The sequence below is a fragment of the Phalacrocorax carbo genome, chromosome 2 (assembly GCF_963921805.1).
Source record: "Phalacrocorax carbo chromosome 2, bPhaCar2.1, whole genome shotgun sequence".
In the NCBI taxonomy this organism is placed as follows: domain Eukaryota; kingdom Metazoa; phylum Chordata; class Aves; order Suliformes; family Phalacrocoracidae; genus Phalacrocorax; species Phalacrocorax carbo.
In genome coordinates, this window is record NC_087514.1 from 148,652,899 (window position 1) to 148,667,428 (window position 14,530).

Genomic DNA, 14,530 nt, shown 5'->3' on the forward strand with positions numbered 1-14,530 from the left:
TGTTTATATGCTCTAAATTCCACCTCCTAGGATAGTGAGTGTCATCTTCTCTTTCTCCTATTTTGTTCATGTCAGCTTCTAGCCGACTGAGCCTGGCAAAAAAAAGTCTATGAACATACGAAACATGAAACTGGAGGACTGGGTGGATTCACCATCACTTATCATCACAGCCTCATCCTAAGAAACGTCTTATATTGGCTGATTGCAGCGTAGTTGATCAAGGGAAAGGAAAACCATAGAATTAAGAGCATAAATGGAAGAAGAAAAACTCAGTGATTTTCTTGCCATATCCATATATGTCCAATTAAGTATTCTGTTCTGATGTACTCACTCACTAGAACCAGAAAATTACAGTTTCATAGGTGTTCTGAGTTTTTAGCTCAACTCTTCTTTCACTGTAATACAGAGATTTTACAGCTGGGCATATACCAAAACTGTGCAAAAGGAGCCTTAGAACTGAAACCTAGATGAATGTTAAGAATGGGAAGTTAATTACAGTAAATGCTGACATTTCTCAGGGTGTTATGCAACTCCTTGTCTGGAAAATTATCCAGGAAAAAACAATGGAAATATGTGGGACATGTTAAGAACAGCTAGCTGGGTCTTGGAGTTCCCCATTCATGGGAAGGCTGAACATTTGAAATCAGTTTTATTTTACCAGCATGTGGTTCCCATAATGAAAAACAATTGTGAACCCTGGCAGCTCCTAGTGCCTTGTACTGTGGGGCTAGACTCAGCTGAGGCCAGGTCTCCAACTTAGCCTAGGTCAGCTCTTTCATGGTATGAACTCTCTCTTTTGGGCACCAGGGGGCCCATTCTTAGCCAAAACTGCCAAATAAACTTCTACTCTGGAAGCACTGCTGAGGAGTGATGGACATTGAAACCCCTGGCATGTCTTACTGCTTGGTCTAGAAAATCACCCCAAAACTAAGTACGCTCTGTGCTGTAGAGACCATGGAAGAGCTAGGGTCCCTACCCCAGGGCAGAGTCTGGCTGAGTCACCCAGGCCTGTGAATCTGGAAAGTCAAAGCTCTAGAGCACCCCAGGGATGTCTGATAACAAATAATGTCAGTGTTTGACTGAAATCTGCTGGGTGGGTTTTTTTCCAACTTTTTTCTTTACTGATGTTTTTACCAAATGTTTCAGCTCTCTTGGATTAGCATTTTCTGCTGAAAGTATTTTTCATTGGAAAGTTCCTGACCGGAAAAAGCTAAAAATTATGCTAATGTGTTTGCAGTTTTCAAGTATGGCATTGGGCAGCTGGAGGAACCCGCAGCTGCAGCCAGCCTGTGGTTTTTTTCTGGAATGACCCAATAGAATGAGGATATTTATAGGAATTAAAAGGCATACAATAAGAAGGCAAGAACAGACAAGTGTGACAACCTCTCACTGATGTCCGACAGCATAAGGATTTACCTTCAGACAGATAGCCATGGTACAGATACTTAAAAAAAAAACAAATATCAGACTGTTTACCAATTCTATAATTTTCAACTGCACTATTTCTTATTGTAAATAATATTATTTTAGAAATATTAAAACCGTATATGAGAGATTTTTGCAAAAGTGGATTTGTGCTTTCAGCTGTCCAAATCCAACTTGAATGATAGATCAGTCATAACAAAAGTGGCATCATAAAGTGCAACTACTGATTAAACTGAGATTTTTGGACAACTTATACAGTAAAGCTGACAGTTTATTTTTATAAGGAAAGAACAAACTAATGGATTGTATTGTTGTTGGGATTGGGGTTCTTTAATTAAGTCTTTCCTGATGAGAAAAGTGAAGGATTGCTTCACTTTTTATTTTCTACTGGTGAGCAATTGCCATAAAAGGTCTCTTTACAGGCAGATGAATTTATCAGTATTCTACCAGTACTTTGCATTTCTGTAGCTTTTTCAGCAAAGACTCTCCAAGCTGTTGATAAAATTCTTTGCAGGTGTCCTCTGTTTACTGTTGGGTGAGCCAGCTTGAGGAGCATAGGTACAGTTTCTTCAGAGAAACGCAGGGCGTCAACAGGAGGCTAAGAAAAGTAATAGCTTTGCATGCCTGAGAGGTGATTAATGGAGTCTGCTGGGAACTCCAGGGTGTCTCTGAGAGGGTGCATGGATAGGCTCCATCTAGGAAACATGCTCCATGTAGGTATTTTGGCAGGCTGAAATCCTTGGGGAAAAGCCAGTTGCTGTGTTCTTTATCAACGTACACGAGGCCTGGGAGAGCAATGGGAAGGGCTGTCAGGTCAGAAACTCTGGCCTGCTTTTCCCTTTGCCTATGTTTTGCTATGAGATGTTAGCAGATAATGGCATGAGTCAGGCTGTACCTCTGGTATCCAGCTGCATGGTGAGGCGAAGGGTTGATGTGGTGCTTGATGAATCAGTGGTAGGCTCAGTACTTAGTGATAGCTGGCATTGCCCTGGTGTGCGTGCAGGCACGGCTCCACCTGCCCTGTCTGGTGTGTGCCACAGATGCAAATGTACTGAAGGCAACTGAAGGGACAGAAGTAAGGATGGTTTCTTCATTGTGAGATGCCCATGGTGGGACAGGCAGTAAGAGTGACCTACAAGATGGGACAGCTGTAACAAATTTAGAATAAAGATCAGCACAGTGTATTAGCCCTGCTGATGGATGACAAGGCAGACTGGATTGAACTGCAGAAATCACCAGCTGTTGAATCACTGAATAGCAGCTTGCCCTTGGCGGATGGATAAATGGTTTGCTGTCTTTCTGCATATAGTAATTTTCAAAATACAGCAAGTTATTGAGTATACCAACTAATTCTGAACTAAAGGACATAACTGAGTTTATATGATGTTCACTCTTTAGTATATAGAAACAAGAAACTCTTCGGTTCTTCATTGCTCTGTTAAAAAAAAAAGAATCTGAATCTTTATCTTATAGACTTAAGTGTTGTTAGACTGACCAAAAACCTCCACAGGAGATGTTTAAACACAGTGTGATCCTTTTTATTGCTGAAAGCGAAAGATTCTCAGTGATGTCTTTTCCCCTCAAATCTTTTACTCAGAAATTGTTGCTAGCCATTTGCCATATTGTAACCTAAGGCCTGACAAAACAAATTTCTCTTTCGAGGATGCAAAGTCTACGGGCGGTAAGAACAAGGAAGAGCTATGTGCTGAAGAAAACCACACCCTCAGGCAAATGTATTACGTGGCTGCAGTCGAAAAGCATGTGATCCTATGCTTGCACTAAAAATACCTTCTTCCAGCAATTGGCTGTGATAACACCTAGTATTTAGAGGCCCAGATAAGCCCAATATCCTCCTTTTCTGTCCCTGAGTCATGCAGCTGAAGTCCAAGAACCTGTGGCTCAAGGAAGCCTGCGTATTAGATTACGTGTTTTCAGTGAGCAAAATGAGGGTTTTGTGGTGGAGGGCAGGAAGAAGAAAAATGGCACAGAAAGTGGGGTATACATGAAAGAGGGTAGTGTGCCTTGAATATCACAAAAAGATGTAGAGATGAGAAGCAAGAACAGACCATCATTCACATTGCTGAAGTTGCCATTAGCAAACCATCTGGAGACTTTGGAGAAGAGAGAAAAGTGGAAAGAGAGAGAATATCAACCAGGTGGCATAAGACACTGTAATCCAGCCGGTAAGGCTGCCTGGCTCCTGGTCACAAGCTCATGTCCCTGCCCAGCCCACACGCCTTTGTCCACCTGCCCTGGGCACCCTGGACTCTGTTGCTCTGACTGCTCTCGCCTTATCCATGCTCCACCCAGGGGCTGAGTCATGGCTTAAAATAGAAAGTGAACTTTTCAGGAAGGGGTTGTCTGCCCAGGCGTTTGTGCCTAGCTCAGCCCAACGGGGTCTTGATTCAAGTTGTGTACTCCAAGTGCTATTTTAAAGCAAAAGTAAATAGCATAATATATGTCAGTACTCAGACACAGGATTTTGAGCAATAGCTCGGTCCCATATTTGAACTCCTCATTTCCATCTTGAAGTATGGCAATATGTTAAGGTGGAAAATAGGAATTTTATTTTGACAGTATTCTTTGATTTAGGATAAATGAATGAGCATATACAGGAATATGAAGTCCAGAAGTTAGGGGAAATTAAACATGTTGTTTTGAAAGCTTCCCATGGAAATTTTCTCCTCTCTACAAGGTAACACTGGAATTTTTCTCTCACTGCAACACAGCGTACCCAAGTGACTATGGTTTCTGTGCCAGATACTATTGCATCTGTTGTAGCTTTAGCTGAAGCAACTAAACAGGGCATGGTATAGCTTGTACAGAAGAAACCAAGGATGACTTTCTTTCTCCAGGCTCTTCTCTCAGTGTAAAACATCTATGGCTGCCTATCCCTGGAGGCATGATCCCAAAGCGGCTCAGAGTCAGTAGGAGTCTTTTTGTTCTGCTGGCCCAGGTCCAGAGTCTGAACACACAATACAGCTCAGCATGTTGCAGTGTTTCTTCAAGCTGATAGAAAACTATGTTGAATGCCCACTGATAATTTTATTAATACTGTTTAGTTGTATTTTATTTTCAATTCCAGACTACAGTAATTCTCTGTGCAAATGAAAAAATTACCCCATGCTCCCCTTTGGCTGGATGACTTTTGTCTGGCTCATTTATGACCCATCCCAGCGAACTGCTTTGTTCTGTTCCACTTATTTATTATTGCTGCTGCCACAATCAGGTTATCTCCTTTCTTCTTTCTGATACCTGATACTCCAGACTTTTGATCCATGGCCCTGGGGAACGTCATTTGTAATTTCCAAGTGCGGAGCCTGCCATGATGAGAACAGCTATTGTTTATATCCCATCACAATTCTCTTACCAGTGGAAAAACCTGTGGTGGGGCAGGACTAGAATGTAATTTCTTGCTTCATCAGCTGTGGATCACTGTAACTGTAATTAATCCAGTCATATTGTCAAAGCAAGGAGTGAGAGGGGAGAAAAATGGTGAAGATTTCAGATCAGCAATTTCCACTGCACATTAGCGTATGCTGTGTAACTTCAGGAACATGAGGTGAATTCAGTGACACTTGGCTTTCTACAGTCCCTTGTAAGTGATAGGGAAGCTGAAGTTGCCAACACAAATTTTAGAATCTATGATTTTTCTTCTTACGTAGCTGGTGGAACCCAGCTGACTTTTCCATCTTCCTGTTTATCCACCCTACCCTAATGGCACTAGAGCAGGCACATGATGCTTGCTAGAGGGAGAATTTCTCCCACTTCTGTCACTGACAGTGTTCAACCATCTAGAGAGGTCATTGCTGCACAGAGTGAGATGCTACAGACACAGAAGCCCATGTATTCATTGCGTTCTTTTGCCAAGGCCTCAGCTAACAAAATGGTAATACATTGGTATGGAAGTTTTCCCTTTCTTTTCCTTCCTTGCTCATTCCTTACTGCTGGCAGTTTCTGCTGCTGCTTAGAAAGCTATGATAAAATATTTGGTGACTTTCAGAGTGCATTCCTCATAAACTATCTGAAGCTTTGTCATCTTTGGTTGCAGTGAAAGAAACCCACGGCACATGTTTTATAGGGGCTGTATTCATGCAACCTGAGTGTCTTACAGTGGTGTTCTACACTTTGTGTATCCTTTGTGTAATAAAGACCACATCAAGTTATTAGCAAAAGGCTAAATCCTGCACTGAAGCAAATGGCCAATTAGTTGTAATATTTCTTGTTCTTGTCTAAGGACTTTGGGTCTGTTTGTGATGCCAGAGCATCAGCATTTCCTTCCTGGTTTGGAACCAGTGAACTCTAGCCTGTGTGTCTGATCAATAAACTTTTGAAGTTTGTCCCTGGCTACATGTACTTAGAATGCCTGGCACTGAAACCCCTAATTTCAGCTTTGGTAGCTATGAATATCAGATTAGGGTAAGAAGGTATTTACGTAAGTAAAAGCTTTTTTAAAACTGTCATATTCCTTTAATGTAGCCCCTTTTGTTTCTGTTTATAGGTGTTATTTTCTTTAGGCACTGAGGTCCCAACATGTTTTACGTATGCAGATGACAAAGTATTTGGTCTTGAGGGTTTGGTTTTTCCTTTTTTTTTTCTGTAGATGACAAGGCTGTCACAACCCACATTATGTTTTTTCTCATTCAGTAATTTTATATCTTATATGCTTTTCCTTTTCTTTCCAGATGCAGAGGGAAATTGCTTATACAGGCCGAGATGGCCCAAGTGCTTCCCGCCCCGGATCTGCCACACACCCTTCACATATGATGCCCAGCTCTCCACCCTCCACCCCGGTGCCCCACTCCATGCCTCCCTCTCCATCCAGGATTCCCTACGGTGGGGGCCGGCCCATGGGTGTGCCAGGCAATGCCACCATCCCCAGGGACCGGCTCTCCAGCGTGCCAGCCTCGCGCTCGATATCGCCCAGCCCAAGCGCCATTTTGGAGAGACGGGATGTGAAGCCAGATGAGGACTTGAGTAACAAAAACCTTGCCCTGATCCGAAATGAAGGTCTGTACGGTGACCCCTACTTGTTTCATGAGGGAAGGATGAGTGTGGCTGCACCCCACTCCGGACACCCCCTCGATGTCCCCGATCACATTGTAGCCTACCATCGCAGTGCCATGAGGTCATCAAGCACTTACTGCAACCCCTCTATGCAGCCTGAAATGCTGGAGCAGTCCTTGTACAGACAAAAGTCAAGAAAGTACCCGGAGAGCCACTTGCCCACTCTCAGCTCTAAAACGCCTCCTGCCTCACCCCACAGGGTGGCTGACATGAGAATGATCGATATTCATTCTCACCATAGCGCTCACATTGCCCCACACACCATGCAGCCTGACAGGTCTTCCCCCAGCCGCCAGTCCTTCAAAAAGGAGCCGGGACCACCAGTGTTTGTGGATGCGAAAGCACGGAGCGCCCTCGGCCTCCAGGGCATGGCCGAGGTGATGCCCTCTCCAGTTGACAAGCAGGCTTTTGGCTATGGGTCACCTGTGATGCCCAAGGACAAGGAGACAAGGTAAGGCAGAGCTGGGGCTTAATTTATGCAAATGAGAAACATTCCTAATCTGCACATCTTGCATCGTTTAACACCCAGGGGAAAATGTTATATGCAGGAGGCTGCTGCACTGGGCTGCAGTGTTTATTAGCCGTCTGTCAAGGTAGTTAGTGATTTAGAGGAGATGTGACACCACCCGTTATTAATCTGAAAGTATTGTCAACCCATGATGAATCCCTAGTTATTTTCATTTGTGTAAATTTCAGTCATTGGAAAAAATACAATAAAATAAAATGATTAACTAGGATTTCTCTTTCCAGACAACCAGATCATGTTACAAGAACAAATTATGTTCTGTTCCTGCTAATAAGGGAATATATTTCACCCCCGTTAAGAATGACACTCTGATATTACAATTTTGGTTCTTTATGGAGTGGAGTTTTTCTCATCTAGTGTTAGGAAATGGGAAGAATTTATCATTACTGTCTTATCTCCTGTAAAACATGAATTTGCATAAAAATAGGACAGTTGTTTATAATAATGTTCCTCGAGGGGAAACTGCTGAGAAGAGCAAGTCTGTCCCAGGGAAGAAATTGAAACACGAATGCTGTTCCCAGTGATTTTTCCAGCATCACAAATAGTTGGTGACCTGACTGTTGTTAACTTTTGTGCTCTGACAATGACGACAATGATCTCTCCTGTCTTTTTAAGGACCAGATTTACACAAAGGTCTGTGAAGGCTTCTTCTGCCATAGACCCTGCCCTAGGAGAGAAAAAGCATAACGCTGTCAGTTGGTTGCTGTGTATTTGTATGACTTGTGCTAATCTCTAGCATATTGTTTGTGCTGTTAACTTTTATAGAGCTCTTTAGGGAAGTGAAAATGAATAGCTGGAAAATGCTGAGCTCACAGAGGCCAAAGGTAACTGCTGACTGCCTTAACCACTGGGGAGATACAGAGCTCCATATAGCCCCCAAACTTCCCTTCCACCTGAGCAACTTGCTCAACAATTAATCGCCTCTGACCATGCTTGGCCAGAAAAAAAGAATGTGTTGTGAAGTCCATTGGTGGGGAGAAAATGGAGGATGGAAGAAAATCAGCCATCCACAAAAATGACAGGCTTATAGCTTGGTATTTATGTTGATGCAAGGGTATGACTTTGGGAATGTTACAGTCTAGTGACAGTGAAACCTGATTTTTATCTACTTATTTCCCAGAAAAATATGCAGGTACCTGAAATTTCATTTCAAGCTTCCATTATTAAAACTAGGAAATAATTTGAACTGTATTTGCCAAATGTAATCTTAGAGATAGCTTTCAGTTCAAAAATTTTACAAGGTTCTTGTTATGGGGTGGAAAATAAGGGAGGATACCACTAACTTTAGAGTCTGTGGGACTTTCTCTCTGCCCTCTAGGCAACTCATCTGTTCACTCAGCTACGCAGACAGGCACAAGGCTGTGTATTTGTGAATATATAAAGGACAACTTTACAGATAGTTCCACAACTCCTTAAGGGGGGTTTGTACAGGAGTTTTAGTCCTGGTCCCAGAATATATTTACAGTGATGAAAATAGCATTTGCATAATTACACTTCCAAATAAATACATGACCTTAAAATTCAGCATGGTGTGCATCAGCCACATGGCACTTAAAGAATCATTCTGAAAGCTGCCCTTATGGGTTGTCAGGTTTTTTAACCTTGAGAAAATGTGATGTTTTAAAAAATCATTTTAAATACCAAAAGCAATTCATGCAAATTGGTGTGTTTTCTAACCACCGCAATATTAAGAATTGGGTTTGAGTTCTACAGATACAAAATGTTCTAAGCCTTATTTTAGCTTTGTAATGATTTCACAAATTTTGAAAGCAAACATTGTTGAGATTGTACTAAACTAAACAAGGAACACTAAGAGTATCCAGGCTGAGGTGCTCTTTCTCTGCTTCAGCAGGGGCTGAATTCTTACAGGGTTGTTAAGAACACCTGAAAGGTGGCATATATAATGGCAGAAAAGTATCCTGTACAGTTCTTACCCATAAACAGTACAGTTGGGCTTCCTTCTGTGAGAAAGAATATTTTGGGATTGGAGAGATGGGGCTGAATTCATCCTCTCTTAGGCATGGTAAAAATGAGGCATATGCTGCTCCATCGTGTACAATATCCACTTGCTGATGACTGCAAAGAGCCTAAAAACCAGGCCACAGAAAGGGACTGGTGGTGTGTTCAGTCAGCCTGCATGCAGATGGTGTCAGGTGTGGGGTAGCAGCAAAAGGGCAGATTGAGTATCTGTTAGCCTTGGGGATACTGAGGAAGGGAGGTCTTTTGCATTTGTCCACTGTGACAAGAGATACTTCCCATCCTGACTCATTCAGGAGCAGGTTGAGGACCCTGCAAGCATCAAACCCATCACCTCAGCACTGTTGTTCCTTCAGTCCCTAGTGGAGTGTGCTGAGAACAAAGAAAGCATCTCTTGTGCCATCTATTCACAGAAATTACCTTGAAGTAGCACTGTCGCAACTTCGGGACGATGCATGGTTTAAGTATGTCAGAGAAAATATTTAAATGGGGAGCCACAATGCCAGAAGTTTAACTGAATCTCCCGTCCCTTGTTAATTCTCCTTCAATTTTTCCAGTCCGGGGCTGAAGTGGGATATATATGTACTTTATCAGAATATGCTGGGTACTTAGAGTAGATCAGACCTCTCATTGACTGTATCCTGGTTTTGTTGAAGAAAATGGGTCCGTTACCTTTGGAACGTTAACTGCAGCAGATTTGGGTCTACAAAAGAGGAAAAACGATATTTCTGATCTCTTCTTTTGGAGTTTCTCATTTTAGTTTTGCATTGAGGAAGCCAGTCTTGTCAAGCCTGTTATTTAAGCCAGAGTTGAGGGCAATTTAATTGCTTCACTTAATTCTTTCTTGTATCTGTTTTACCTCAGGTATTTTCAAGGTAGCTACTTCTGTGGCATAAAGCACTGAATAAATTCCTACAGTAATTAATTTACCAGAAAAGTTCCATATAAAGCTCTTTTACAACAGCAAAAAGAACAAAGTTCATGGAGATTCTTTAAAAATAAAATATATTAGTATTCATATGCACAAAAATATTAGAAGTTGTGACAGGTTGCAGCAGTTCATCTTTGAGGGGCGTTTTATTGAGTGAGCATGAATTGTTTAAACAGTGATTTGCTATTATATTTTTGAATGACCCATTTATGTAGCTTATGGTGGACAGTTCTGGAAGTTACTACAGGCAAAGCAAATGTTTAAATGTTGATAAATTGGAAAGGAAGCTATTTGCCAAAAAGTGCATTAAATTGAATGCCATTTAACTTACAATCTTTGCATTTAAAAGAGAAGTTGTGTTGCAAAAATCTAGGTTTTTTATAGTGCTGAATATATATATATAATAAATGCTGCCACTCGCTAAAATATGGTCCTTAAAATAGCAAGATAGCTCTATACAACCTTCTTCCTACAAAAGCATTTCAGGACCATATTGTGGTTTTCTTTTGCCTGAATACAACTTTCATCCTCTTCTTTTTATGCCATGTGTTAGTGAGAAAAGATGATGGTGGAATGTGGTTCACTGAGCAAAAAATGTGATCACATTCACTGCTCATTGCTTGCAGTTACAGACTAAAGTGTAACAGCCATAAGTAGGTTTCTGGATAATGTTCCCATCACAAAAACACTTTATTGTTCGATACATTAAAGTATGGATGGACTCTCTATGCATAGGGAAAAAATTGTCATACTCTGTAAAGCCATGGACAGTGGGAGACTCCATCAGCAACGCACTGAGAATTGGATAAGACAGGTGGACTTTGCAGATATTCCCTCTCAGATACTATCCACAGGGCCAAAATTGCATCTTCCTTTCTGAAAGATATTGAATAACCAGGCAGAAAAAGATGAATGCCAGTAACCAACTGAGGATGCAGGAAAGTTAAACTGTACTTCAGCTTCCTTCTGTTTGAGGAACTGTTTGTGGAAAGATGAGATGCAGACTCTTGGATAAGAGTTGTCAAACAGTATCACAGCTGGCAGTGCTTCAGAGCTTCCCTTTTCCCTTTGACTTCAACCTGTAGAAAGTTTGAGTTTAACCTGATTCTTAGAAGACTGAAATATTCATCTGTGTCTATCTTTCCCTTGGGAGGAGAGCAGAGTATAGAAGAGTTCTGCTGCTCTCTGCTTCACACCCTTCCAGGATATCCACTTTGCTGTTTTGGGGGGCTTTGGGGTAAGGTCTGACTATACCACTTTCACTTGATTCTAGGGAAGCCATTAGGAAAGACAACCTACTCCTGCTTCCTTTTTTTTTTTTTCCAGTGAGATAAAAAAAAATTTCTAATGAAATGTTTCTCTCATAGGGTAATATAGAAATAAATGTATTTTTTCCTGTCTCTGACCCTCTTTTTGATTAATATACAGACTTCACTCGGGGTTTAACTATAAAATTTGAAGCCACTGAAAATCTTTCCCCAGGATAGTGTGCCAATTAGTTTGTGGTGTCAGACTTGGTATTTGAGTACGTCTGTTATGGATGATGCGTTGCACAGCCTAAGGTTGGAAAGGAACATGAATGAACAGTTACACAGCCCAGTTCTAGTTTGTGTCTGCATGAAGTATCTTCTCAGTGATGTGAATATTAAAGATGTCCCCAGGAAAGGGTAGGAACATGCAAGTCACGCTTAAATAGCATCACAGTGAGAAGTGGGTACCAATTCAGCAATATGCTGTACCCTGCTTGGGGTTACTTCCAGATAGCTCCAGCAGAGGGAATGACATTAAACATTTGTGAAGCTGTAAGGAAGAAATCTGGTGATGAAATCTGATGTCTCAGTGCACAGACCCTGGAAAAGCAAGGGCTTGTTTTAGCCTGTGCTGAATCTGGGGAGCGAGATGCTGAGGCAGGGCCCAGGTGCCTGGATGTGCCCAGGACCGGGGCTGTGAATCAGGCTGCTGTGAGAACAGGGCTGGCTAGCGGCTCGTTCCTGCTTTGCTGGCCGAGGTCTGTGACAAGCCAAAGCCAAGTCTGACCAAGAGCCCTGTTAGAGCTGGGAGTTGCTTCTGACCTTGCCCCCTCCTTTCCTTCCCCACTGTGCTACCAACTCTGACTCTCCGGGCATTCACAGGAAAACAATGAGAAACAATGCCCTTCCGTGCTCAGGCTGAAAAAATAGCCATTTCTTTCCCAACTGCTGTAGAAGGGACCCTCCCATCTCTTCCTGGGTGGTGGAGAGATGCAGATTTATCTGGCACATTAATCTGGGAACAGAGACGGGGTTCGGCCTTCCCGTGCTAGCACCACCGGCAAAGTGGCACCACTGTGTTTTTTTCTGCCTGACCCTCTCTCCTAGTGCTCCGCATCCCGCCCTGCCCTGTCCATGGCACCCCTGGTGCAGGAAGGCATGGTGGGGTAGGCTGTTCCCCCCACCTTCCCTCTCCACAGCAGGGAGCACAGCGAGAGGTAGGGAATATAATGTTGAGAACCAAAACCGTACAATTGTCATGGTAGTGCCGGCGTCCCTGATAGACTTCGGCCTGGCAGAGGCTGAGGAAAGCATTCATTTTCTCTCTCCGGAGCCGAACTTGCTCCAGCCCTTTACAGGGTAGCCAGTGGGGAAGGGGGTGGCTGTGGAGCCTGTCCCTGCTCCTCTGGGGACATGTGGCAAGCAGCAGGATTGGGCCACCAGCCCTCCAGCCACGTCAGCCCAGGGCACGAGTCCCTCCCTGCCCACGCTGGAGCCCGCTGCCTCCCACCGCCTTCAGTCAGACCGCCAGGTCTCTGAAAATCAGGCCGTTTTATTTAATGCCTGAAAGGCGCCTCCTTTCAGACACCTGTTTTTGAAATGTTTGGCGCTGATGGACATAACGAGTCTGGGTATTACAGTGAAACGATTACAGGAAAAATCTTGCCTTGTCTTTAACAGAGTAACTCCAGAGCACATGTAGATTCTTCGCATTCTTAATGCTTTTACCATATGAAAAATAATGTGCTCTGTGCAATTGATTCCAGTATTTCATTCGTTTTTCATCATCTCCTATCTCTGGAACATCCCTCTCCCTCTTAACAACATATTTTCCTAGATTTCATGGCAAAGGACAAGATCAGCTTTGTGTTGCCATAATCTCTTTTGAAGCAGAAAATTGTTTCCAGATTATCGTATGTGGGATGGAAAAAACATCATATTTATGAATTGGTAAAACAGATAGACTTCCAATTGAGTTTAGTTCCAGGAAGGGTTTGTGACGATTGTCTGGGAAAAAAAAAATGTTTTCATTATTAAGTGTCAAAAATGCTGTGTTAAAGTTTGTTAGAATATATTTATCCCAGGCTTTTATTACTTGTTTTTGTTCCAAAGGTTACTGTAGCCTGAACCAGTTTCTTATTTTAAAACTTATAATAGTGGAAATTCTGTAATGTGTTTCTTGGTTTCAAATGAATTAGGTCAGATTCACTAGTCTTCTCATCACCATTGAAAAAACCTTTCAACATGAAGACAGAAAAGTAAGACGTGCATGCTGTATTAAATCGCAGTAAGAACACGTCTGCCGGCTGGGGACTGACTGAGCACTCTCTTCTTCCCTCCTTGTGTCTGTTAGCATCTCATTACTTGTTTTGTTGCCCTGTTTTCTCAACATCTGGGTGTCTCAGAATCTCTTCTGGCTATGGTAACTGCTTGCTATCCCAGCAAACCTCTACTTCATTCCCTGAGTGTGAGTGAAATAATTAGCCTGGATAATCTGTCTGGCTACGATCTGGGCTTGTTACTCGCTTTATATCATGTCAGCTTGCTTTTGCCTGGTACTGGTACCTACATTTGAGTTTATATGGCCCTTATCCATTGGCATTATTGCTTTGGCCACCAAATGGCTACTGGAGCTGGGGGTGGCTGGAGCTTGGCTGCTCCCACGTGCCCAAGACACCACTGCTGGGATGGGTGGCCCCTGCATCAGTCTAGAGCTGTGTGTGTCTGTCCCATCTTCTTGCATCAGTCATCGCTGCTGGTGTTAAGTCACTTGCTTTTTGAGAAGTTTTGTTCCCAGTTATCTTCCAAAATCACAGCCCGCTGTTAGCATTGGCTTTTGTGTGTCTCCCCAGTCATGGTGTACGCTCCCCATATGCTGGTATATGGGGATGCATTTTCAGAAGGTCCTCTCTGAGGTCTTATATTGATGTGTGTCTGTATCATGGTGTGTCATTGATATACTGGCATGTGAAAGTAGGCATCTGTGTGAGCAAAAGGCTGTTTTGGAGCCCACCGAGGAAGTCACCTGGTACCTGACTAATATGTGCTTTTATATAAACAGATAAACACCCAAATGTTAGCCTTCCTGTCCAAAAAAAGTCATTGTTTAGTGGCTTTTGTTACCTATGGAAAATACTAACTATACCTGTTATGGTTCTTCTGCATCTCGTTTCTTCTGCTTTTTAGGAATTTCTTTGGATATGCACATGAAAGCAAATCTGTTTTATGAAAATGTTGCTGTACAGTCTGCATTTGGTGTCCTGTGCCTGGTCTGTCACATTGCTGTCCTTTCCAGAGCAGACAGTTCTGATACCAGGTGCAAAGGATTTGGGCTGGGAAGTAGTCAGCTTGGGC

The 14,530-nt window shown here is 42.7% G+C and overlaps 1 protein-coding gene across 14 annotated transcripts in view; it reads left to right on the forward strand.

The window, feature by feature from the left end:
• The window catches only part of KIAA1217 (KIAA1217 ortholog), a 370,897-nt gene that overhangs the window by 311,165 nt on the left and 45,202 nt on the right, over nt 1-14,530 (forward strand). For all 14 annotated transcript variants that reach the window (XR_010371767.1, XR_010371766.1, XM_064444796.1 and 11 more), the window contains one exon: nt 6,111-6,943. Coding sequence is in view for 12 of the 14 variants with exons in the window: in XM_064444796.1 (XP_064300866.1) it covers nt 6,111-6,943 (833 nt within the window). In the remaining 2 variants the exon portion in view is untranslated. The remainder of the gene's footprint in view (nt 1-6,110; nt 6,944-14,530) is intronic.